This window comes from Channa argus, chromosome 14 (genome assembly GCF_033026475.1).
Source record: "Channa argus isolate prfri chromosome 14, Channa argus male v1.0, whole genome shotgun sequence".
In the NCBI taxonomy this organism is placed as follows: Eukaryota; Metazoa; Chordata; class Actinopteri; order Anabantiformes; family Channidae; genus Channa; species Channa argus.
The window spans coordinates 1,264,435-1,291,255 of NC_090210.1; the positions used below are offsets into that span (position 1 = coordinate 1,264,435).

Here is a 26,821-nt window from a genome sequence, read left to right on the forward strand (position 1 = left end):
GAGGGTCACTTATGTGTGAGCAGGGCTCAGGAAGGGTTGTCAATAGACCTCTTTATGAGGCGGTGAGGGGGGAATTAGGCCGTCAATGGAGGGGACTAAACCACATATGCCCATGTGTCCACACTTGGCCCTGACCTGTTTGTTTTGATGGCAACACGAAACTGGCGTGACTGCTGGTCTTGTTTATGTTGGATATGTGTCAGCCTGGAGAGTTACCACTTGCTGAGAAACTGGCCTCTTACATTGCTTCAGAGGAGCTACAGGTGCTATTCATTTGCAGTCAAGCGTCCTGGAGTCACGGCTGATTTACGGGACTCAAATGATCAGTCCTTTGAAAAAGTTATGACTTTGTCAAGACAAGTTTTTCTCAATGATCCCCCCCCCCCCCGGCTTGCAAATGCATGTCTAGTTTAAGAAACGCTTGGTCAAAAATCTGAATCGCTAAAGACATCAGGCACAAATCACATCAACTGACACAATCAGAGCTGTAAGAGAAAACTGTGGTGTTCTTTGTCACAGAGTAGCTCATTTTAAACCTGGAAAGGAAAAAAAATTAACAAAAACAACTATCGCTGCCACTGACAAAGGATTCAACAACTTTTAGCATTTAGACAAAAAAAATTATTTTCTTTGTGATAGAGAGATGAATACTAGGTTTTTATATTTAACTTGGATATGATCAACTTCTGAGAAGTTTCCAAGTAAACAGAGGGATGGAGAAGTGGGGATTCTACAGCTCAGGATAGTGGAGAGTGTCTCTGTCACCGCTACCCAGAAAGAAAGCACCGGGTTACAGGCCCAAGTGGCGTAGAAGTAATCGTCTGTTCTACCTGAGTTGCATTGTGAGCAGGTATCTGTGCTGATTAAGCCCGTTTTAAACATTTTGCTTTGAGTGATGTGGATTCTGCTAATGGTCTTGTATTGTATAAGTTGTAAATTTGTGTTGCTAGTCATGGAGAAGGTATTGTTACAGATTTCTATGCAAAAGTCAGAGTTGGGGGAGAGAGTAAGATCGTTTTTCTATTTTGACTGTTTATTATATAGTCTTTGTTTGATATAACTTTATATAGAATTTAGACATGTTTCTTTGACTTTGTGATTTTTGTTATCTCGTCAGTTTGTGTAGGGGGCTGCAGTGGGTTGTTTGTTTAATTATGAATTTTAATTGTTGGTATTGGAGGAACTGTTCTCCCCCAACTCCATACTTTTTCATTAATGTCTTAAATGATAGAAGTTGGTTATTCTTAAATAGGTGGTGAAGGCGAGTGATTCCTTTGTGCTCCCATGCTGGAAAGTGAATTGGGGGTGTTGTGTAATTGAAACTAAAAGATGACTTGGTAAGCAGGGATGGGGAAAGTCATTAGAAGTATTGAGCCATCAATTAAAGTTCAGATAATGTTTCATCTAAACGAGAAGGTGGCACTGTAGGAAAAGGTTTCACTTCACCAAACTGATTACAATTCACTTTAATGACAGTACATTTTATGGCAATCAAGCCAATTAGCAATCCATCATTATACATACATACATCCTCTTAATGACAAAACAATGTGCTCAACACAGTGCGTTTGTTATGAATACTGTTGATGTCACAGTGGACCTGTCTCATTCATCTTTTGGTGTCAAGTAAAGGACTCGGGTGAAGCACAAACATAAGTCTTGTTTTCACGGAACAAGCAAAGCGGTTTATTTACAATCATACACAGGTGATAGGATTCGCCCATGAGTCTCTACAGAATATATAGTAATTTATTGTGCAGCTTACAGCAAAATCTTTGGGCTTGCAAACACAAATAAGCTCAGATTTTTTTTCCCCCCACTTCAAAACAGCGCAGCCAATGCTTTTGTCATTACAGTTTGCTTTAAAATATTTCAGCTCAAATTGAATCAAAACTTGGAACATTCAATTGTATTTTCAAGTAGGCCTACAACATGGTCCTGATTTACTGGGCCTTCAATACTCGGTGGTATTTTGTGACAATTTCAAAATAATAAAAAAGGAAAACCAAGTTAAAATAAATGCTACATGTTAATGTTCAGTATTACAATAAACATGTTAGATTTCTAATTAACAAATGCTGAATCAAGTTATACAAATCAGCAACTGATCCCTGTTGGAATCGTGTTTCAATTTTTCTTCACCTCACAGGTCTGGGTCAGCTAGAGTGTAGTGTCCCCGAAGACTGTAGGAACTCAAGACAATGAAGGACACTTCAGTAGGAGAATAATTACTGGCACAGTCTGCGCAGAGTCTGTACCCACAATCTCCAGGTGAAGTTTGCTCTTTCTCCAAACTAGAGCACCCTGCTGCTAATCCCAATCAATTGTTAATGGCAATTTTGCACCCATGAAGAAATCTTCAAAACTGTCTTGACCCCATTATAGCACTGTAAATGTGCTAGGAATACACTCTAACATAGAGCACAAGAAATTTGACACTGATAAAAGCCTCTACAAATCCATAGCAAGCATCTCACTGGTAGAAAATGAACTGAATACTTCAGTGAAAATAGTTCCGTCTTGTCTGCAAGTACCTGTGTACAATCATTTGTTCTCATGCGGACAGCTGTGGCTAGAAATCAGTGAAGGAACAATAAGAGGGAAAACAAAAGATCCATTCAAAATGACTTATGTGTTGCAGTTTATGAACACGTCTTATTTTTTAGGATTAGATCAGAAGCACATTAAAAGTCTGAAAAAAAAGGTCCCTTACCACTGTGTCTTGCAATATTTAAAAAGTGCACTTTTAAGACAACAAAAAGATGAATCGCTCTGAATTGCAACAGTCCAGCCAAAACCAGCCACTTAAGAAGGCTTTTGTTTAAATGTTATGCAGGCCAGAAGGAAACCAATAATACCCAAGTTTATAAGAAGATGATTAAGAGATGATCTAAAAGGTTACAATCATTAGTTGCTTTAGCTGAAAGAAAGTTCACCATCAATCAAACAAAAAAGCCTCCCTTAATCTACAAGAAAGGCATAAAATACACAAAATAAGGATGAAGAGATGTGAAACATTCAAACTAGAAAAACAACTTGTTTGCAGACGACTGAAGTGTTTCCTCCAGAGGTCCATGTAGTGATAATGATTGTAGAAGTCAAACAATGGAAAAGAGTGTGTGTCCCTTTGGCTGATTTCAGTTCTCTGAGAGGAAGGCGAGTGTTGTTGGTAGTGATGAATGGCTGCAGCTGACTTACACCCAGTGGTACCCTGAAGCTATCAGACAGAGAAGAAGACAGAAGTGTTGGGGTGGATACCGTGGGATGCAGAGGATCAGGAGGAGAACCTGATAGACATCCTCCTGATGTGTCACTAATGCTAGGAGGTCTGCAAGAGGCGTCTGTAGTGGGGCATGATCTCATGTTCTGGCAGGTGCAGGTTGAACTCCAATGCAACCAGGACTGGGAACTCAAAGGCTATCAGCTCTCTGCGGTTCACTCGGAATCTCTCCTCCAGTTTCTGCCAGGAAATAAGGATTAAACAATGAATACTGTAGAGGACACTAATGTTTGGAAGCCTGGCCCATATTAGAAAATACAAATACAATCTAGTACGATACCATTACCATACCATATGCGTTCATAAATGTTCATCTGACCACATCCATCGGCATTCAGCAGTAATGCTGGTTAGGGTCAGAGAGGAATCAAACTTATATTTTCAAACAACAAGGACAGTGAAACACTTAACTGATATTTCATCCACATTTATATTCCACTTATAGAAAGTTTAAGAATTCAGCAATGATTTAGGAAACAGACTAGAAGGATCACGCCTTGTTAGTCCCATGACAAAAATTACCTGTTGTCAATTATGGAATTTGGAAATCACTTGATTTGACAAACATCAAGCCCTGTTCTCAAGATTCTGTACAAAACAGATTAAAGTCTCGAGGTGATGTCATGATGTTGGCAGGTTATGTCAACACTTGTGGCTGTATTTATTCTGTGCTGTGGTGTGTGACTGCAAAACTTTACCCTCCTATACATTTTCTTAATGCTTTTGTAAGTCATGGCTTGACTGTGCCAAGTCTGCTTCAAATTCCTATTACAGGGTTCCTATTCCAATTAAACATGTTTGCCTGTTCATTTTTTAATGATATAAAGAATCTTATTTTGGAGTGTTCACTGTCACTTAAATAACATTGGCTCACTTGGGTCCTAAAGGTGTCAAACCATTCTAACAGGTCTAAGTCTAGATTTATCTGCTGTTGAATCATCTGCAGCCACCCACAGCCAAAAGGTATTTGTAGTACAATAAAGTATTGAATTTAATTCTGTTTCTGAAAACAACGTAATGCCCGAGACTTAACTGTGGTCAGTTATCATTTCTATTACTTGTTTTTCGGGATCTGATTGCAGTGACCCTTTAACTTGGTGTAATGGGAAAGTTCATTAAAAGTTTCAAAGTTTTAACTTTTGAACGTGTGCAAGAGAAACACTTACATCTATTAGGAGCTTGACTTCATGTTTTTTGAGATCACCACCGATTTTGGCTGCTAAAAGGACACAAGCTCCGGCACAGAGTTTGCGATTCTGTTTGTTTAGTTTGCCTTGAAGAACGAGTTTTTCAAAGTAGACGAAAGCCATGGCCACCGTTGGTTCCTCATAACCACATTCATCCTGAGCCAGCTTTCTTATCTCCCTTTTCAAGCTGCCAAGCATTAAAGAAAGACAGAATGAGGAAGGTAAAGAATGAAAGTAGGAATTAAATTAAGAATAAAAAAAGAAATTAAAAAGTAAAAGTAAACATCAAATTGTCGCTGCTGTAAAGAAAAGAACACATAAATAAAATGTAACACATTGTTGTCAGTTTACCTCCTTATCTTGCTGAGTGTGAGCCTTATGTGGGGGAATTTTTCCTTGAAAGTTTCGTTCATGTCTTTCTTGAGGTCAGAAGGTTTGACGTATTCAATGACTGTAGTCTGAAAAGGAAAACCAGAGGTGGCGTCAGAATGACCGCACTTTCTGCACCAAGCAAGGTGATTGGACACCATAGTGTTGGATTCCACTGCCTCACAATGAAGCTTATTGAGTGTTAGTATTAGGTTGTGTCACTTAAAGGATAAGTCAGGTGATATTCTGTCTTATTCGTATTGTCAACAAATCCCACGAGAAGAGCAGCAACAATGAACTAATCCTACTAACAAGTATTTCCTGTGTATACAAAGCTTCTGGCAAAACAGTTCCATTGTTAGCCAAACGCATAAGTGAGACATACTGTCGCACTGCGTGACATGTTCATTTACAACAATTTAACATCGGGGCTATAGTTTACTTAGTGTCAATCCCACATGCTCGTCCTATTTCTGTAAGTAGTCACATAAGCATCCAACCTGTATTAATCCACTGCGGAACACTGTCCACAAACAAAGCATCACTTACTTCTGTCTGAGTAATGTTTGCTCAAATCTACAGTGCACAGCTCTTTCGGGGGACACGCTGAGTCTGTTTCTAGAAAAAAAAAAAGTGGATATTTGTGGCCTTGCTTGTAATGATTTACCTATACATTAAGAACGAATGGGCTTGGGGCTGAGATGTGAGAGAGATGAACACACTGCTGGTTCTGATTTAGTTATAGGATGTGCTGACCGTAAGAAAAAGACTCAGCTGCCTTTTCCTCTAAAAAGCCAGATGGCACAAAATATTCTTGATTGCTAAGCATTTCCTGCCTCCATGAGGCTACTCCTAAAACAACTTCAGTGCTTGTTGCAGCATGTTTTGAGAACCAGGTGGGTGAGTCACATTAGGACAGTTTAATGAGGGGGCTGTAGGTCTGCGCTTGAAATGAGATCGCAGCACAACATTCATGACTTACATTTAAAATGTCCTACTTTGCTGATACACATGCTGGATAAGTACAATTTCTAAAACAGAATTGTGCAGATTGGTCCATCACTTTTCTTCGTAATAACTATAATTATGTAACATTTGCATTCCAAAATTTTATTTCCAATTGACAAGAAAACACGATTGGTCAGATGATAAACTTCTGTGGCTGATACTACTATAACTACCCAATCTATTGGGTATAAATACCCAATTTCTAAATACCCATGGCAGTTTACAGAGCAGCTAAACTTTGACCTACTATACTGGCTGCAACTGTGTTTGGGATTATTACAAACAATTTGGCTGCACCGCTTTCAGTTTGATCCGCAGCACTTTTGGCTGGTTATCTAACGTTAGCACGTTATTCTACATTTTTTATTCAAGTTTTTTTTTCTGACTCATGTACACACAGATATCAAAAATACACACATACTGTACACACCCTTTTTTTTTTTTTTTTTTTTTTTTTTTTTTTATCTTAACCCAGCTCACTCGAAGCCCTAACATAACTGACTGCACACTGATTAAAGGGTAGTAATTATTTAACATTCTTGTTCTGTTTTGTTGTCTTTTACGTGCACATATCTGGGAATGACGGAGCTATTAATGTTTTGGAAGCTGATAAAAATGTAGCCGACCCAAGTTGTACGAACGCTAAAATTAACTGTTAAAATTTGTCCACTAACTATAAGCAATTCAAAGACACTATGCAGCGGTGCTAAAAATATGATGATGGCATATATATCCATACCATATATATATTCATATATGGTAGTGCAGACAAGGCATAAAGTCTGATTAACAGCACCAACTCAGGACATTATGCTAGTGATTATGAAACATAAATGAAAGCAATCAGTTTTAGAAAGGAGACCAGAGACATAGAAAAACATCCTCTTTTTCTATATTTTAACCATCATCAAAATATTGTAAAAACCTACAAGTCGCAAAAAATGGTTCTTTAGCACATTTGACTCAAGTGAGGTTTCCTGGCCTTATAATCATATTCTAGTTCAAAGAGGTTTTCTGGATTGTAAAACAATGAATAAATAAATGCTCATGTTATCCCCTGCTTGTACTGGAAAGTTCATTTAGTAAGTCAATCCCTGTTTAGTGTTCAATCCCCGAAATGCTGAGAGTTTACTGGTTCCATTCCTGTAGTAAACACAATAGTCATTGTTAGAAACACTGCAAGTGGCGGAAGAGGAGAAAAAAAAAAAAAAATAACATAGCCTGGCCTTGACTGAAACTTTCAACTATGTCAGTCCTTGTTGTGTATTCTGCCAGTCTCCGTAACAAAAACAGGGCAGGGAAGAATGAGGTGGGAGTCTAGTCAGTGTTTTTTTTCCAACCACAATAAAACATGCATTCTTTTCCAGAGAAGTGCAAGAGTGATTAGTGCTGATACAAACACTGGACTCACTGTTGCGTTGATGAAGTGGCTGCTCAACAGCTACAGCCAAACACATGAGAAAAGAGTATGGGCCAATGACCTTGCTAATTAAAACTCTCCCGGTTCCCTCTTTGAAAACAGCTGATAAAATTCAGGAGGATTAAAAAAAAAAAGGAAACTGTTGAGCTACATCAAGCTTTCCGCTGTTTTATTTTCTCCTAGCTGTGGTGGGAAAACCTGAGTACAAACGGGGCAATAATGTTAAAAATAACAGAAGCATAAACAGTGAAATGTTGCAGGACACTGCAACAAAGTGTATAAACACAAGTGGATCTAGTTTAGCTAATTATGTCCTGGATGAAAAACAACCTTTCCATTCAGCTCTCAAGAGGGAAAGCCTGCCGTGGCTGTTGCTGTTGTTTTTCGTTTCTGGTGGTGGTGATGTGCTTGATGCTGCTAGAGAACTTTCTCACCATGTATGAGGGAAAGATGAGGACTCTCTTGTGTTTTCCACAAGGCCACTGCGGGTCATCCAGCAGATTGGGGTCATATTCGCGAAAGTCCCCCAAATCATTCCCTGTCAGGAGCACAAACAGCAATGGATAATGTAAAAACAACAAATGGGAGTTGGATATCTTCAAACATTCATAATGAGTACGTTATATATTTGTCTGCAGTCGATTTACCTGTATCCAGGCTGCTCTGGTTGCTGTTGGCTCGGCCTAAACTGAGGCTGCGGTGGCTGGCGTTACGAGACTGAGAGAAGGACGAGGTGGAGTCGATGGTGTTTCTTCGACCACCAAGCACATTAGTGGGATACAGGAACTGGGTGTAGGACACAGTCTGCAGACACAGACATACGCAGTAATGCCTCTTTTACAAAAGCCTGTTCAAGCCTGTCCGAACAATAGATTTGTTTCCTTTGGCCACAGCAGAAAATGCACAGGTGGTAACAAAAACATTTAAGTTTGATTAGTGCCAGTTTGCCATACCAGTGAGTCAGCATGCACATTAACAGGAGCCTGGAACTGACTCGTCTAAATGGAATTCAGATGTTAGCAACTGTGTGAATAGCAATTCATTACATCTGAGCTGTTCCTGCTATGACATGTCAAAATACTGCTTACTGCTGTCAAACAGGCTCACTGCCTAGTTGATATATGTCAAAAAGTGCTAATTTATGGGGTTTAATGTGCTAACCATTATACAAGACATACTTTATTTCCTGAAGATGTTTGGAATGTACAGCACAGGGAAAAGTAACAAATTAAAAATATTCTTCCAAGCAAGTGTGGAAGAAAACAACCTTTGTTTTACATTATAAATTATCCATTATTTACAAAGACAAAACAGTGGTGTTCACATTTTAGGTTTTAGCTGTTTTCAACAATTTCTGTATGCTTTTTAATTTCTTCTTTTTTTTTTTTAAACACTGTGCATACAACTCATGTCTTTTCAATAAAGACGATGCTGCTCATTTTATTTGAAAGGTTGCCAAACGCTAAATCTGAGTAAATCAAGACACAATGGTAAAATCCAGTTGTATTTAAAAAAAAAAAGGTTTGATTTTTGTTTTTGCTACAGTAACTCTGTTGTCCACAGAATCAACCTTGTTACAAATGTTGAAGAAAGTGACCCCATTTCTGCTGATAGCTCACCTTTCCATCTGCACCCAACTCGACTCCCTCCAGCCCGATCACCATCTCCTTGGCACTAACACCACCTGATGGGTGCCGCTGACGCCCTCCTTCCAGCTTAACATCCCTGATGATGAGCACATGAGCTTTCATTATACAAGCAATACTATCTTTGAAATCCTCCCTGCTGCGGCCGTTTGTAAACCACCTCTACTTCTCTAAAAAAATCGATATAGATCTTGTATTGATCAGCGCTGACCTCATCAGCTGACCTAGTTTCTGTAACCGCCTGGATCTTTTGGTGCATTTTAGATGCACTCGAGAAGCAAAATGGAGGACAGTTTAGTTTTGCTGTAGCAGACCAGTCTCTTCAAACTTGGCTGATCCCTCACCACAGTTTACAATGTCATACCGCTGTAAGAGATAAGCTGCAGGTCAGATGGTCTAAACAGAAGCGTGCACTTGACTGAACACATATTTCTGTATTTATTTCTACTGCAGAGAGCAGACTGGGGCAGTCACATGCAAAATTAGTCAGACTGCAAAATCAATCATTTTTGTTTTAATTCAATTATAGTAATAATCTAATCTCTACAGATTGGTTAATGCAATGATAACGATTTTAGGTCACTGCTTATCAAAGCTAATTCAGATTTTGTGCTCTGACGGTTCATACCCGCCGTCCTTTTCAGTCATACATTGCTATAATGTATTGGCCTTTTTTTTTTTTTGACCTTATTCGACTGTAAACTGAGAAATATTTCCATGCTGAAATGTAAAGTTAGCATAATTGGTTATTTGAAATCAAACACAAAGGGGTCGAAAACGTCACGTGTCTTTGTGTAATTTTAACTTCAGCTTTAATTTAGCGTGATATTTATCATATTATAGTGAGTGTTACATTACATTGTAACACTCTTGATTTTCTACTTATGTGCCAAGCTCAGTTGTGCTTGCTGTTACAAACAGGGTGAGATAAACCGAATAGATGAGCAGAAGACACAGTGGGCTCTCACATGACTCTTGCAGTGTTTGTCCTATTCTGTTGTAATGAAAACAGTGTTATGGTAAATGGTCTCCACATATATATAGCGCTTTTCTAGCTATCGGTGCTTAAAGCACTTTACACTGCTTTTCATTCACCCATTCACACTCTCAATCACACACACTCACACACCGATGGCCAACGCTCACCGGGAGCAACTAAGACTATGACACTGGGGTTCAGTTGCTCGCTCAAGGACACTTTGACATGCGACAGGAGGAGCCGGGGATCAAACCAGCAACTGGGAGGATTGGTGGACGACCGATCTTCCTCCTGCGCCACAGTTGCCCCAGACAGACAGGCAGACAGGCAATTCAGGACACAATGTTGACAGATGCACCATAGACATGGAAATCCCCAGGCAGCAAAAGTCTCACAGAATAGTAGAGATTAAATAAAAAGACAGAAAGCTTTCGAGGGAGAGAGCTTTTCTATAAAGAAATCCCAGAAAATAAAAAGGTTGTGCTCAAGTGTAAAGAAAATCATGCGTGAATAAAAACCACCGGCTACACATCTGTGTTAGTAGTGCTATGAACTATGCAAGGTGCTCCCCATGCCCTGCCAAATACTTCTAAACCTAGCATGAGGCAAACAAAGCATACAGTATTAACAGGGCTAAAACAAAAGGCCCCAGTTGGCTACTGTACTGCCAAATATTTCACAGCTCACAAAAGACTGGGTTTTATTAATATTTCCCTTTAGTCTTGTCAAAGCTTCACCAATTACATTAAACGTCTGGCAATCGCCAACTGTACTTTGTTAATTCCAAAAAGGAAATCACTCCAATTCAGTCTTCTAGGATGGATGTACTGTATATAGGCGAAACAAGCTACAAACCGTCAGCCATTTCTGTTCATTAGAGCAGTGGCTGAATTAAAAATAAAGACAGACTGAAAAGGGAAAAGAAACGGTAGTTTTCGTCAAGTCATCTAATGAAACATTGTTTTGCCGTTGCAACATTCGCCCGAGCAAAAGTGTGGACGGCAATGAGCCGTCAAATGTATTGGGAAGCGCTGGGGGTTTATTAACCCTCAACCTTGCCCTGATTGGTTGGCTTAGGGAATTCCACAGATTGAGCCTGTTATATTCTTTATTATTTAAGTGCACTGTACTATCTATGTTTATCTTTCCCCTTTCTATTTCACCTTCTCCAAAAATACACAGTTTCTGTGCCAGAGCCATCTATCCCCATCCAAAGCCAGGTGGGTTCCTATTACAGAGTGTTGTGTTGCTTTAAAAAGGGAAACAAGCAACTACTAATAAGCCACAGATGTTTTCTGTTGTGGTGCCTAGATGTGTTAACTCCACACCCGGGTACAGAAAAAGCAAAAATGGTTATTACAACATTATGATGGTTGTGTACGTGCAACAGAATCTCCATTCTGAAAGCACCATGGATGATTAAAAAAAGGGATTGAGTCTTATATGCTACACAGCAATGCTGGCAATGCTGGCAAGAAACAAAAATGGGTTGATTTGAACAAAAAGGATGAGTGCCCCAAAGCAATCAGCCATTATGGAAAAAGCAATGTAAGCAACAAGCACAGGCTGCACTGTAGTGAAGATACATAAAAAGTTAGGCCTTAGGAGACAATTTCAACGTGTTGTTATTTTATTTTAAGTGAAAGGTAAGGTAAAAATGCATCCACCGAAACCAACCGTTAGCAATGTTTGCACTAGTCAGAGGAGAGTAGATCCACAGAAAAAGAAGGATGAGAAAAAAAAGAAAAACAGGGAGCACAAGCTGAAGGGAGTTATAAAGTACGGCATGCTGTAGGATACATACCCTGCTTGGCTACAATCTCGATAGGGCAGGACAGAAAATACACTATAGAAGGATCTTCTGCCACTGATAAGGACTATCCTATGAAAACAAAAATGGCAAACAAGCTAATCAGTATCTATCTGGCAAGATCCACATAACAAAGTTGGAGAAAGTTTGCAGTTAAAACTGTAAAGGAAGAGAATAAATTGAAACTTCAGTATCAGCGTGTGTTGCTCTGTAGCTTTGTAGTGAGTGGTTTGGGAACTAAGCTGCATTTTTAAGCAAAATTGCGTTGTGTTTGTGTAAAGAGGCAACCTGGTATCTAACTAGACATGTCTCTCAGTCACCAGATGTCAACAGGTACACAGAGCAGAACATCTGAATGAATAACACTTAAAATCACTTCTTTTAATAGCTGCAGCTCACAGACACGAGGTGGATCTCAGCACCCAGCCAAAAATCAACGTCAGTCATGAGATCCCAATGGTTTCGGCTTCAGTTAATAAACAGGCAGCTGTTAATGGTGTAGAAAATCCAGCCGACCACTATTCCACATCAGATGCGGATCTGTTTATTAAGAAAAACAAATCCCTAAAACAAATGCTAAATAACAGAACTGAAGATTTACAAATATACCTACATGCTACAGCAATTGAGCTAGAAAAATTATTCTTCAGATTCACCTAAAAAGCACCAAATCAGACTCTGCATTACTTAAACTAAGAAAACGTGACCCAAATACCTTTCAAAGCCGAAATATTTAACAATAATATTCACTAAATTCAGCTGTAACCCAGAAACAGCCAGTAAAACATCAACATAAGAGCCGTCTGTGCTTAGGGATTTGTGTGCTGTTTACATGCCTGTGTAAAATGTGACACGCTGCAGTGCAGTACAGTGATTATATAATGTGATTGCAACATTTCAACAGTGCTCAAATGAAACAAAACAGCAATATGGACTTCAAAAAATATATTTCAATCAAGTAGGAACAACATGCTATGAGTGAGCCAGGCTCGCTGGCCTGTGATGTGGATTGTAATGTGAGAAACATCCGACCTGCAGTTCATTGATTGGGGCAGGCTGCCATCATCCACTGAGGACTTATATTAACTACGAGATGGCATTGTTTGCCTTCGTACCTTCCATTGCGCATATCGTGTTGCCTGATGTTCTTTATAAAATGGACCTTCTTGAAGCTCTTTGGTCGGGGTGAACCTGACAGGGTTCGGCATCTGAAAAGTAAAGCACAAAACATAAGTACCAAAAACACACAAACTGTACCCGAGGGGCAGAATGTCTCTGTCTAGACAGACAATGCGCACACGAATGGTATTTCTCTGTAGTTTACTACCTGCGTAGAGGAGCGTTTTCCTCTATGTCCTCTAGGGTTTCAAGTGAAGAGCGCTGAGAGATGAGTCTTCGTCTAGAAAGAAAAAAATAAAAGGGAAAGTTACAGTTTATGAAAGAAAAAAAATGTATCACACTCAAACCTTAGCAGACCTAAAACCTATATAATAGAAGAACAAACTCTGACAAAGTTAATCTTCTCATAATTTTGACACATTATTTAGCCTAAAATGGAAATGATCTGCAGTAAAAATTTCTCCACCACACCACACAAAGTGAGATCAGTCTAGCTTTTAGAATAAACTAAGGGAACATGATGTAAAGACAATTGTGGGAAATTTCAGCCTGAACCTCAGTTTATCTACTTAAAATTTGGATCAATAAGTGAATAAATCCACTGACGCTACAAACATGTCAGTCACTTCTTGTACTGTACGGAGGTTTCAAACCAAGCTGTAGTAATACGTTTGGACGGCGATCGGTCTCAACAGTAACCATCTGGTGCTTTTAATGCTGGCCGTGATCGACAGGTGTTAGAACACACACTGCATCTTGCTGTGTCAGAGTGACCATGTTGACCCCTGTCCTACGCATTAACACCATCAGCTGGTCTCTGATGGGTGTATATATCTGGTTGCTGCAGACCTTGGAACTAAGGTCTTTGTTCTGAGTTTAAATTACACAAATTAGTGTTGGATGGTCGAGTTATGACTCCCATCAATCAACACCACCGTCTGCCTGTGTGGCCAGTGATCATTCCTCAGTCTTGCGTAGATCAGAGAGAACTTTCCTGGATCAGAACTGCTAAGAGGATAATGAGGAGGCTCTGTGAGCACTTTGTGTAACACATTTTGTCACAGATGGCCTTTATTTTCACACGTTAGTTGCACGACTCAACAGGCTAATTCTGCTGGACCACTTTTATATGACAGGTTGCCAGTTTCAGTTAAACACACGTGGTAGCTGTGCACTCGAGCTGTTCCAAAACTAAATTGCAATTGCAGGTTTATTCACAACCAATTTATTCACACAACACTCTTAATCATCATCAGCAGTATCGATTTTTTTTTTTTCACAAATCAAAAAGGGTTGTAATGCTGACAAAACTTGACTTTACCCTCCCCCTCTTCACAGAGCATCTCAGCCGAAGGGGGAGAGAGCGGTGCATACAGCTGAGTGCCTGGTTAATAAATGACAGGGCATGAGGACAGATTAACAAATGATAACTCTGTCCTTGAGGATCTCTCAGGGTGTAAACAAACGCAAGCTCTGTATACCTGAGGAGATAAGTGAGATAAGTGTTTACATGAGGAGCCAGACTGTCGAAGCAGGCAAGAAACCAAAGGGGCCATTGTGTAGGCAACCTCCTGTTAAGAAAGTGGAGAGAAGATCATCCAAGTTCTGTTTGAGGACATAAATAATAATGTTCTAGGTCCACGTGTTTACAACTGCTGACAATACCACCATTCCTGCTAGTGTGACTTAAAAGGGTCATAACAAAGGGGTCTCTGCCTGAAAGTCAGACAAGTAGTATCATGTAATTTACGATTAGTCATATATATCAGCCTCTTTCAGCGGCAACCCTTGCGGACAGGTTTAAAAATAACCCAAAGATCTCTTTTAACTTTGCAAAGGGTGTTAAATCATATCCTCAGTCTTTGCCAAATAAGACATTGTCTCCTATTGTAGCCATCTGTCTCCATCTGCTTGATATTGTGTCATTTTCCCAGTACAAACCCCCAGGGATTTTCCCAGTACAAATCACCCAAAATTGTTACTGTTTCGTAAAAAATTAGTCAACACTTGGCTGAAGGAAGCGTTTCTAGTTGGTGAGGACACAAGTCAACTGTGCTGCAGAATACTTTGATCCATTAACTGTAGATAAACAGCTGCAGCAGGACATGTTTTTAATTCAAAATCCGTTTTCCTGGCCAATAAAAATCCTGAAAATAGTAACACAGGCCAGAATATTTATTCACATGTCCAAAAATGCGGCAAACTAGGGAGACATCAGTCAGTTTCTTTACAGTTTCATAATAACGAGCCTCTAACAGAACCTTAAAAAAAAAATCAAAAGAGACAAAGGAGCAACAACAAGCATGTTGTATTACTGCCTTTGACATAACTGCAGCTTTTGTTGCCTTGTGTTTTTTTTTAAGAACATTTTATAATGAATCCATAAAGTATTAAGCTATTTCTAACACCCTTACCATCCTCTGGGATTTGAAAAGGTTTAAAAAACAAAAAAACCTATTGATAATCCTGCTGAGTGGTGCCATGCAATGAAGCTATAAAACTCAATTTGACTATTTAGATGTGGAGATTAAAATGTTTCACACGTACACCTATTGCCACATAACACAGTCTCCCATTTTTTTGAGAGTCAATAAGTGGAGATAAATGTAACGTTCTGGCTTTCTTCATACAAACACTGCAAACAGTGATTATTCTGATTTTCAAAAAAAGTCACAACAGCTCAGCCTCATTAATCCTTAAAGACACCAGGGGGGTTAACTGAGATGTAGTCACAAAATAAAAATCAATAGTTCTGATGCGTCAGTAGTACATATGGCACCGTTTAAACTAAAAGTGAAAAAGTCAAACCACACAGTTCATGCATGCTGACCTTTATCTCTCCAATAATCACATTTTTTCAGTCAAATCTTATTGCCTTTGTTGACAGCTCACAGACTGAGACACTGAAGAAAAATGAAACATCCTTATATAATCCTGTGTTCATGCCAACTGTGACCTCAGCATTCCACAATCAAACCTCATAACCAGAAGTATGTGACCAATTCTCACACACATTAAAACAAACAAAAAAAAAACCCCATTATACAGCCCCCATTATAGTGGCATATGCTGCTTGTTTTCCAGCCACAGTTTCTCTAGTCTCAAGCTAAAAAAAAAAATCCTGTACTTGTAAAACACTGTTACGTACATGCAGTCATTCTGCACTGGTCAATGCGAACGGGGGACCTGTCTTAAAGAGGACACAAGAAAACTTGACTATGTCTGAGTGGGGGAAAGAATGAAAAGTGCTCCACATCATCACAGGCTTATATAAGGAAGGCTATATTTAAAGTGCAGCTCCTGGCATGAACGTTTATGATGGGCAAAGGTTGGCAAGTGGAAGGAGAGGAAACCTGGACATGAGTTCATCCATCATTTTCAATGTGTCTGATTAGAATATGGTCTAAATCAGATTTGGCCTCAGGGATTCTAGTCTGGCACCACATTAGAAGCCCTGCGACTTCCTGAATGTGAGCAGGACTAAAGGCCAAAAAGTCTGATGGGAGTGTGTGTCTCAGATGACCCTGGGAGAGGAAGTGGACGACAGAAAACACAGCGCCAAGTGCCAGGTTGCTTCTCAGAAAGCCTGGGCATCCTGCCTCTCGCAGCCAGGGACCTCTGGACACGTTTCCACCAGCTGCCCTCAGAAAACAAACCGGGCACTGTGCAGAGTGCTTCTCTGTCTGCGCGTCGGTGGAATATGGCTGCTCTCCATCAACAGGTTGCTTACTTTTCAACATTAGAATTCATCTTGTGTGTGGACGTCCTCCAAACACATTCCAAGTCAGGGTACAGTCAGGGTTTTTACAGCTTCATCCTTTATTCACTGACTGAGCAAAGGAACATGCAACACTGTAGCTGAACTTTAACAACTTGTGTTTAACCTACGAGGAGCTCAGCTTCATATCTGGTTGTAGAAAAACCATGTATATACTGTATTGTGTTTTTCAAGTCAGGTACTAGAAATATTCTGCTGTGGGATCACTGCACAGACTCAGATACTTCTATCACTATCATTATTGAAAAATTGCAAATGACACAGTAGTCACGTCAAATATTTTTGTAAATTATATAGTAAATAGTACATACATATACAATTTAATTTCAAGATGTAATCTTTAACATTCTAAGTTTATTTCTGATCTTGAAAATGCTTATTGAAACAAAAATGACTCCATATTACAGTACTGTATGTCTTTTTTGGCATTTTTGCATTTTTTTTTTCCCTGAGCACTTTAAGAACTTCTCAGCCATGTTTGGTTAAAACCAAAAGCTCAAGAACAACAATTACAGTAAGTAATACTTGGGGTGAGAACATCTGGTCCACTGCAGTTTCCAAGGTCAAGAAGGAACTTTCTCAATTTCAACTCTTGAGCCAAAATAAACGTGTTTAGGAAAGCAGACATTTACACACCTACAATTACATGACAAATGGACAAATGAAGAGAAAATAACACAACTTAAAACCTGCAGGCCAATAAATGGACTTTGTGGTGAAAAGGTTTTGTCAACTAATGTTAACTTAATTATGGGTTTGTGTACTGATTAACCTGTTTCTTTCTGAAGTTTTAGTGAATGACACATCAGTAAAAGTGACATACTGGACTGTCAGGGTGTTTGTTTTTTCCCACCAGTCTCTTTACTTTGAGAGTCAGTAAAATAAAAAAATAGTCTCATAAAATACAGAGTAAATTTTAAATTTATTAATTATGTGTTGAGAGTTATACAACTTCTGTATGCACCACTCTCTCTATAAATAAGTACAGATTTGGAATCTGTTAGTCCGGCAGTGTAATTTCCATGAGGTCAGGAAGGGGAACTAGACCCTCACTGAGTTTTTCACCATGGAACCCAGCTTCCTGAGAAGTCTGGCAGAGTCATTGGAGGGAGAAGAGGATTTGGGTAATAGAAGAACTCTGAATGGAAATCAAAGTAGAGAGGATTTGACAGCAGGTTGTGGCAGTGAGAGTAACATGAAACAACTGTTCTGATGGCGGCCACATGCTGTGCCAAGACCCTGTTGTATATGTATAGTTACAGGGGTTTAGATCATGCAGGAGAATGAAAAAAAAAAGCAAATGTGTGGCAGAATAAAGAAAGAAAAACCGGTGAGATTTGTGTCTCTTCCCTCACCAGAGAAACTGCACCGCAGCTTTACAGCTGATGGACCTGTGATCTTACTGTATCTGTCTCTGTGCAGACCACTAAGTCATAAGCTTAACCATCAGCAGGAGCTCAAACTACATTGTCTGTCTACAGGTCGCATGATTGCTTGGACTCAAAAAACACCTTTTCAAAACAGTTAACTATAGGAAGTCTGCAGCCTCATTGTGCATTTAGGGCCCCTGCTAAACATGGCAGTTAACAAAACACAAAAACTTTACCAATGTTGCACCCAAGATCTAAAATAATCTGAAATCTGGCTGTTTTTACGAGCTGGTTGTGTTGTATTCTGATTTACACCTCACCTTCTTGCATCTAAAATAGTTTTTTAACAGGTAATATACACTGACAGTTGACTGCAGGACTCTCAAGCGACTTTTCCAAATATCCAAATAAGAGCACTGCACGCTTGCAGTGGGTCACGTGTTTCTGTTTGTGTTTGCTTGCTAAGTTCACAATGGAACCTACTACTCTGTGCGTGTCCCCCTAACGCTTGTTGAGAGAGAAGTAAAGCGGTTGTTGAGTTACCTCGACCTCTGCAGCTCTATCGCAGAGCTGGCTATCTGTCCGCCCTCCAGGCTGTACTGGGGGGACTGTCTGCAGTAAGAGGAAGGAAGGATTCCCTGAGTGTACGTCTGCAGCCTCCCTCTAGTCGAGACTGGGAGCGCGCTGAAAGCCGAGCTCAACGCCGAGGACGCGAAAGCGTCGCCCTCTGTGCCCCCCGGGACGGCAGCGGGACCCGTCCCAACGGTGCCCCGGCTGCTTGTGAGCGGTGCCTGGTTTGCAAAGGCGAGCGCTTGTGCGGCCGTGCTCGCCTCCGCTGCGGTAGCAGTAGCTCCATACGCTGAGCGCTCTGGAGAAGCCAGGTTGCGACTAGTCCTAGCTTCAAGCGAGTTGTCCTCTTCGTTTTGCTTGTCTGCATCGTCCTGCACGGGTCGTCCATCTAAAGAAATGTTGCTAAGAAAAGACAGCGCCGCTTGCCTCCTCCTCGGGTCTATGCGTTTCCGCGTAGGATCGATACTGGGGTGCTTTATCTGTAGGGTGGTTGTGGATGTACTGCTGCTCGTGGCAGCCGCCATGCTCCACTTCCAGTGGTCCGTGTCTGCACAGTAGCGACGTTACCTTCCCCGCATTAATATCCTGTTAATCGTGCTTGTGTGGCTCAGTTGTAGTGGCCTGTCTTTTAAACATGCGTTTAACTGGCTGAAAACAGGCAGGTCACGTGTGCGCAGTATTGTGGCAGCACAGGGAAAATCTGGACCAATAGGGTGTGAGGAATACATGTGTGTGTTTTTTTTTTCTTTTTCTTTCTTTTTTTTTTTTTTTTTACCTTTTCCTGAATGCTGAAGCCTTCTGTGACAGTGCAGGCCAAAATTACAGAAACTGGGCCATTTCTGAAACCAATCTCTGTCGTTCTTTGTCAATGATTTGCACAACGTATTTCCAAAAAGATATTTCACATAGACGGAATGTAAACTGAACGGAATGTACAAGACCTGTTTCTGCATTATACATTTCACTCAAGCTGGGCAAATTGCTGCTGGCGGTTTCCTCAATGCAGACCAGAGCTCTTTCACAGAAGGGGGCTATGCTGTGGTTTGAGATCATAGATTATTTTCTGAACTAAACGTGTCAGGATCTGTGCAGCAATTGCGCCATCTGTCTGTTTTACACGCACGGTGACGTTTTTGGCCCAAACCCCATTAAATATCCCATCTAGTGGGCTTTTTGGGGCGACAGCCATAGTAGCAGACCCGAGGGACAGATGGGGAGCTATGGAAAGGCTTTATTACCAGATGATCACATTATTGTATTCAATGCTCGTATATTTTGTTTACTCTTTATTACCTGATTATAAAACACTGTTTGAAGAGATAAAACGTTCCTGAAATGGGGAGAACTAAAAGTTATAGAGCAGACAAAATATTGTTCGCCCTGTTCTGCACTTGCACTTTTTTTTATAGCGCTTTTCTACCTATTGGCACTCAAAGCGCTTTACACTGCTTCTAATTCACCCATTCACACACACACACACACACACACACACACACTGTCACACACCGATGGGTGAATGAGTGTGTGGCCAACACTCACTGGGAGCAACTAAGTTGGGGTTCAGTGTCTTGCTCAAGGACACTTCGACATGTGACCGGAGGAACTGGGGATTGAACCAACAACTGTGAGACTGGCGGACAACCGCTCTACCTTCCTGCTCCACAGTCGCCGCTGTTCTGTTCTTTCTCAGGTCTTGAGAATTAGAATCAATGTCTGCTGTGTGCGCCAAAGGTTACTAACCTCTAACTTGATCAAACATAGATGAATCAACAATAAGAACAATGTAAGTCTACTCCTGTAATAAGGCCTTTTTATAGGTTATAGGTTAAAAATGTTTAACAGAGTTTAAGTGCTCAAGAGTTTGTTGCAAACATGTTTTTTAAACTCTGCATCAGTTCAATATGTGTTTTTTAAGAAGAGAAAATGAAGCGAAAGAGAGTCTTTTACGATCTACCTCATCACCTTAAGCCTCAATAGCCTGGATGTATTGTTGCTTTTTTAACAGTTATTATTGCCACAGAATTACTTGGTTGTTTAAATAATAGGTTGGCAATACTAAGCAAAACATCTAAATGTGACACTATGATTTCAATGCCCACGTGTGTGAAGAAATTACTTGCACGGACACTTGTAAACATTTCATGTTATCCACAAATAATAAAGTTTGTTCTCGTTAACAGAAACATGAACATTTGTTTTAAATAAATGTGAACGTTATTTCCCAACAGACTGTTAGCATTTCTGTCCCACTAGATGTCTCTGTCGAACCTCAAATCTGCCCCAAGCCGCACGTTTCTAACATTCTCTATTGCACAGAAGAGCGTATAATGACCGATGACCGTACAGCGCGTGAGTGACTGTACATCAGTGGGATTTGCTATTTCTGAAATATTAAAGCATGCACAGGCTTAGACATGCGAATGACTTTGACTCTGTAATGATTTCATTAATGTATCCTGAGGTTATAGTGAGGATAAGCAGTATTACACCACACTGGTACTTTTTTGTCCAAGCGGCTTATCCCGTTGGTTCAGGGTCGCCACAGCGGATCACTGTCCGCATGTAGATTTGGCACAGTTTTTACGCCGGATGCCTTTCCTGACGCATCCCACCCCCATTTCTGCCGGGCTTGGGCCGTCACTGCAGAGCTGTGGATGGGACTGTTGGGGGTTCAGTGTCTTGCCCAGAGACACTTCGACATACTGACATATTTTTCTATACAGTGCATGAATTATCATTTACTTATTTTAAGTTTTTAGAATTAATATATATACTAGGCTAAATGCCCATTTAGCCTTCAGCAACATATTCTGCCGATCTGTAGTCTTCTACCTTTCTCCAGACAGCCTGGGCAGCAGTAAAGTGCAGGATCTTTGGCCCCAGTTAATCTGAGACCTCCATCAGTCTCTACAGCGCCACAGCGAAATCTCCTGCTCTCTGTGAGAAACACTAAGCTTCCTGTGTTTGTGTGAAGTTTCCTACTTATGAAGTACTTCAACACCTCATTGTAAGGCTTCATGCACATGGCTCTGTTATTACATTTAGAGTGATCACACACAAACATGCCAACATGCATCATAAAATTTCCCTCACAGCCACAATAGTTGCTGTAGCCTAATGATGGCTATTGCATTGTGTAGTAGTGCAATAATTATGGCCTCAGTAATAAAAACTGAGGTTTGAAAGAAAAATGGGATTAAGGTGAGAGGGTAGAATGTGGAAGGAAGAGGGCAAAGATCAGATATAACAATAGGGGAATAAAATGTTGCCATCCAGGTAATCATGGAATTTAACCCTCACTGAGAGAAACTCCCCATAAGTGACTCACATTCTTTGCGTCTTTGCGCTGATCCCACGCCTGGAAAAGGTTTCACTCTTTTGTTTTTTTATACCAATAACAGTTTGAGCCATTGCAGGGTAAGCCAATTAAAATGCCTGCCAAGCTATTTCAAGAGTGCTAATGTCACTGCTTGCCTTAGTTGGTCTTGCTGGGATATACTCCTCTTATGGATATGTGATACCAACACACACACACACACAGAGGAAAGCATGACATTATCACCTGTAGCTCCTGTGGCATCCAATAAAAAGAAACGGTCATAGTCAAAACAATACACTGCACAGTAGAAAATACTTCAGACTTAACACTACCAAGACTTTAGTTCTATGTTGGAATTACTGAAATTGAATTGTATTACGTAATTTTTGACACCAAATTCAATCATATTCCCTGTTGAGAATCACATCTATCAACATAAGCAGCCATGGTCAGATTAGGTGTTGATGAAGGATTTAGATAAGAGCGAGTGTGTGAGGCGAACGCTCAGCTTGTCTTAATGGGCTCTGGGTCTTATCAGAGGAATCTAAAGAGCTCCCTGAAGTTCACCTCAGTTAAATCGCAGGCTTTTGTTTGACACTTCTATACTCAGTGATGTACTCAGAGGCAAGGACCATTCACTTTCACAGTTGTGGAAGTCATGGGAAATGAATGTAGTAGCCCTATGGACTGGAAATTATGTTGACTGGACAGCTTGTCAGATCTCAAAGGAATATTACAATCTGGACATTAAAGCAATCATTTGATATTTGAGGATTTGTGCTTATTTTCTTTCTTGCTGAGAGCTAGATAACAAAATAGATATTTTTGTGTCTATATGCCAAATATGAAGCTGGATCCAGCAGCCAGTTAGCAGAGATTAGCACAAATACCTGAAAAAGTCTGGAAATAGCATGGCTCCTTCCAAATGCAAGAAAACCCACCTGCCACCAAAATGCAAAGTTTATGATGGTTGTTTAATTCTCAGGAAAAAAATAAAGAACAATGTTATGGTTTTACAGGTTGTTGTGTGTCAGACTACAGTTTTTTAGAATCAGGAGAGTGTGTCTGCGTGTCAGAAGCTTGTTGTCTTAAAGTCTGTTTTTGCCGGGCACAGACAGACAGGCTTATCATGGTTGAGTGTCAGTCCTCTGTGGCCAAGATTGCAGGGTTGGTTGTGGTCGGGGGACAACTTTAGAGAAGGACGAGGGAAGGGGAGAGAAGGAGGCATGGAAATATGGTGGGGATTGGCGGTTGCGGCCTGGAATAATGACTCTGTTATAGGTCATGGAGAGGGAGCCCACCCGCGTGCCACAGGCCCCCCAAAATCAAACATGCCATATTATGTTGATCTATGAAGCTGGCTGAACACCGCTTTCAACTGAGTCAGGCCAGGCCCATCAAAGGATTTATTTATTAAGATTAAAGGGGGCAAAGGCATCACCCACACAAAGGCTAACTCTGGGGGTCAGCCTGGGTCCAGGACTCGGAGCTTTACACTGTCACAGCCCTTAGATTGTAGTGGGACCAAAAAGAGATTTTAGACTCCTTAACATCTTCCTGGTAAGATACGATCGGTTAGTCAGTTTATGGTTGTATTATAAAATATATTTTTTTTGATATGATGAACTAATAAAAAAAAAATCAGCTTCACATTTACCAACAGTGACGTTTGACCCCTATTATTTAATTACTGTAAATGATTTTCCATAATTACCATGATCAGTATTGTTTAAAATACATTGGTCTCTAAGTGGCGTTGTGGCTGTGGCCATGCTGACTTGTGTCCTATGACATTGTTAAGACCACTGGTACTAATGTTTTGGCTGATCGGTGAATGCACATGTTCAACAATATCATTTCCCAATAGAAACACTTTAACTCGTCCTTTCTATCATACTGTGAGGCAGACAGGGTAAAGCTATGTAGAAAATCTTTACATTTCTGACATGTTTCTGGAAACTTTGTAGATTCCACAATAAGGACAACAGAGCTCTTTGGGATCATTCGGTCACTTATTTGTCATATTTCCTTTGAAATAGTAAAACGGGATCTATAGTTAATCATATGTGAAATTTTAATCTGCTTTTTTGCACATTCATGTCAGATCCAGTGACTTGTTCCTGTTGCTTTGACCTTTGCACTACTCCCTATTAGTCACTCTGTAATGTTTTTAGTTTAGGAATGTAGGCCTGTTTCAGTGCTGCACTACATGCTTGCCATAATTAACAGATAAATGTGTGTGTAGAATTTTAATTGAATTACAAGCTGAATATGTCTTATTCATCACGTGTCTCATTTTACTGCAAATTGTTTTGAGCCCTTCTCTTCTTTATTTCGCCCACCAGCTCTTCTGCAGTTCGCACATTATCCAAATGCAGACATATAAATCAGTTTAGTCACAAATGTGACTAAACTGTATTGTAGTCACCCTTGCTTTTTCCTACTTTAGTTTTTTTATTAGTCAAATGTGCTACTTTTAAGAGTAGTAGCCAGTGTTTTTGGTAGCATACTTCACTGTTTTCATTGTGTCTCACAAAGAACACACTGATTTATAGTCAGTTGGAATTGAGTGGGTGAGAGACAAAGTGGACTGGTGGCGAGATACGATCAGGCACTGTAAATGAGACAAAATGGGCTCTCTCACATAAAAATGAAAGTTTTAAATTGAGCTAAGGCCCAAACGTAGATGAGAAAGCCTTAAATCATGGTAAATACCTTCCCATACTTTGCAAATCATTTCACATGGGAATATTTGTCTCACTTATAAAATCAGAGGTTGAGAGTGTTGGGTGATGCTTATAGAGGAGTGATTTGAAGGGAAAAAAGACTGTTCTTCTAAAGCAAACAATAAATAATAAAATAAAGTGGAACTCCGACCTGTGCCAGCTTTCTACATCTCGTCATTAAAAAAGCAGCTACACTGAATTAGTCATTATTTAACTAATAGATGAACAATGGACTGATTAAAGACATGAACTGAGCATTTAGCTTCTTGCTTAAAACAACAACAAAGCAGAAATAACAGGAACCACAATTTTATTTCTGCACATTCTAAACTTTTAATGAGCGAATATCATCATCTTCTAAGACAGTGTGAAATATGTGCTGGGTGTCCGATTGGTGGGCTGTGAGAGTATACATGCATATCTGTGTGTGCATCAGTATTAGCACAGTGTTACGTGCTGCACCACCAAGACTCGCACATTGTAGGAGGAGAGTACAGGGCAGGGTCAACACTGTGTGAGCCAGAAGAGACGCAGTGCCAGGCACCGCTACACACACACACACACACACACTAGACAGGCAACCTTGGGAATCACAGTCAAAGCAGAACAGAATGTACATTAAAAGGAGGCTGTATCTCTTCTACTCTTCTTATTTCACTCTCTACACTCTGCATCCTAACAACATAGTGAGGCTAACACAGTTCCTTAAAATCTCAAAACTGTAGTTTGAATTGGTTACTTCTGATTTGCGTTCCTTTTCATTTAGTACGTCACCGAAATGTGGCTCAACTCCCAATTCTACCATTTTATTGCAATGTTTACAACCTTACCTCACAAACATTTAAAGGTTGAAGAGCAGTATGCCTTTATTATGCCCCCACCCTACTCTTTACCCTCCCCTCAGTCACTGTCAAATAGTTTTAGCGTTCAAGGTCACATGGCTAAACTTTGCCTTGTAAACACCCATTGGAAGATTTTAGCTTTGTGTTAAAGGTCCTTTTTTAACAGTGCACCCAATGAGTAGCAGATGAGGGGAGTTGTGTGTGTGAAGTTTATAGGTGTGCATGTATCAGTGTCAGGTATGCTGTCATATGGGACTTAGAGGATCTATTGCAGATCTTGGGACTTTAGGATTAGTATGAGGAGGAATAATGCTCTGTTTTACAGCCAAAAAGTGAAATTTTATGCTTAAAGGTAACTCACCCACAGACCACAGAGGAATCTAAAGCCAAGGGAGCCAAAAAGAAGGTCAGTGTGATGGTTCCATTATGCACTCAAAATGATCTGGAAAGGACCCACCGCATAACAGTTTCTGACATGTTTATTCATGGAATTTAATCCGATGATTTTGCTTGAAAAGATCATTCTCCTTTAATACAAGTTCAGATTAATTTCTGGGGCTTGGGTCACCATTCATATTGGCAATGCTAACAGGGAACTTACCAAAGTCATTCATGAGATCAAGAAATGTTGACACTGTTAAAAGAAGGTCTTATAGTATGATTTCACTCATCATTACCTTTGTTATCACCTTTAAAGCATAGGTTCACAATTTTTCAATTTGGAACCATAGCCAGGTGATCATATGAACAGTGAAACAGTTTTTTCTTGCTGTAATAATCCCTCTTGTTCATACTGGCCATTAATAAAGGAATTTTGAAAGCACTTTTTATGGGACTGATGTCTCTGATTTTTGCAAAAATATTTATCTGAACATATAATGAGGCTTCAGTATTTTCCAATGTGACATTCATTTTGTCACATTACCTCAATGTTTCCTATGATGCACTGAGCTGCAGAAACACAAAAACTGTGAATTTGTTACTAAAAAAAGACACATATCCTTGATACATATCCACTTATTTCATCTATCTGAGGTGGCTAAAGCTCTACAACTAACTTCAGATAAAAGTTGGAACCTCAAAATTGCATTACAAAGAGACCCTTTTAAGGCCATAATTTAGGAAAATAAGTAAATAAATTAATTATCAGGCTTCCTCGTGGCGTACCATCTAACGTCCATGCAACATCCCCATGTTATATTCCTCTTTATCCATATGCAGAATATGTGTTATTGACATAAAAAGAGGTGTCTCTCAGTCTGCACATTTTGGTATCTTGACTGTAAACTCACCACCTTGTCTCAACAGCTCAGAAAACTACTTCTTCCTCTCATGGATCCGCGCTGCTGTTGATGAGAAAGATTTGAGGGAGAGAAGAGAAAACACAAGCAGCAGATT

General features: G+C 40.0%; 1 protein-coding gene across 3 annotated transcripts; it reads right to left on the reverse strand.

The window, feature by feature from the left end:
• Positions 1-1,451: 1,451 nt before the first annotated feature.
• cables1 (Cdk5 and Abl enzyme substrate 1) lies at positions 1,452-19,221 on the reverse strand. 3 transcript variants are annotated; one of them, XM_067474855.1, is made up of 11 exons: positions 18,510-19,221; positions 13,027-13,098; positions 12,815-12,907; positions 11,694-11,771; positions 8,884-8,989; positions 7,912-8,068; positions 7,699-7,802; positions 4,819-4,925; positions 4,447-4,654; positions 3,572-3,626; positions 3,319-3,460 (listed from the first exon to the last, which is right to left on the reverse strand). In XM_067474855.1, exons 1-10 carry the CDS (start codon positions 19,058-19,060, stop codon positions 3,615-3,617), a joined length of 1,488 nt encoding a protein of 495 aa, XP_067330956.1. In that variant the 5' UTR covers positions 19,061-19,221; the 3' UTR covers positions 3,319-3,460; positions 3,572-3,614. The 3 variants fall into 3 exon arrangements, with proteins under 3 accessions (XP_067330954.1, XP_067330955.1, XP_067330956.1); XM_067474853.1 differs by lacking the exon at positions 3,572-3,626 and having other exon boundaries at positions 1,452-3,460; positions 18,510-19,217; XM_067474854.1 differs by lacking the exons at positions 3,572-3,626; positions 11,694-11,771 and having other exon boundaries at positions 1,452-3,460; positions 18,510-19,217.
• Positions 19,222-26,821: the final 7,600 nt, after the last annotated feature.

Bases quoted from the DNA above. Each gene is read 5' to 3' on its own strand.
- cables1 (XM_067474853.1), bottom strand. From the start codon at position 19,060: ATGGCGGCTGCCACGAGCAGCAGTACATCCACAACCACCCTACAGATA. The intron at 13,099-18,509 runs GTAACTCAACAA...TTTTCTTTCTAG, and splicing joins ATAGAGCTGCAGAGGTCGAG to ACGAAGACTCATCTCTCAGC. The intron at 12,908-13,026 runs GTAGTAAACTAC...TTTACTTTTCAG, and splicing joins GAAAACGCTCCTCTACGCAG to ATGCCGAACCCTGTCAGGTT.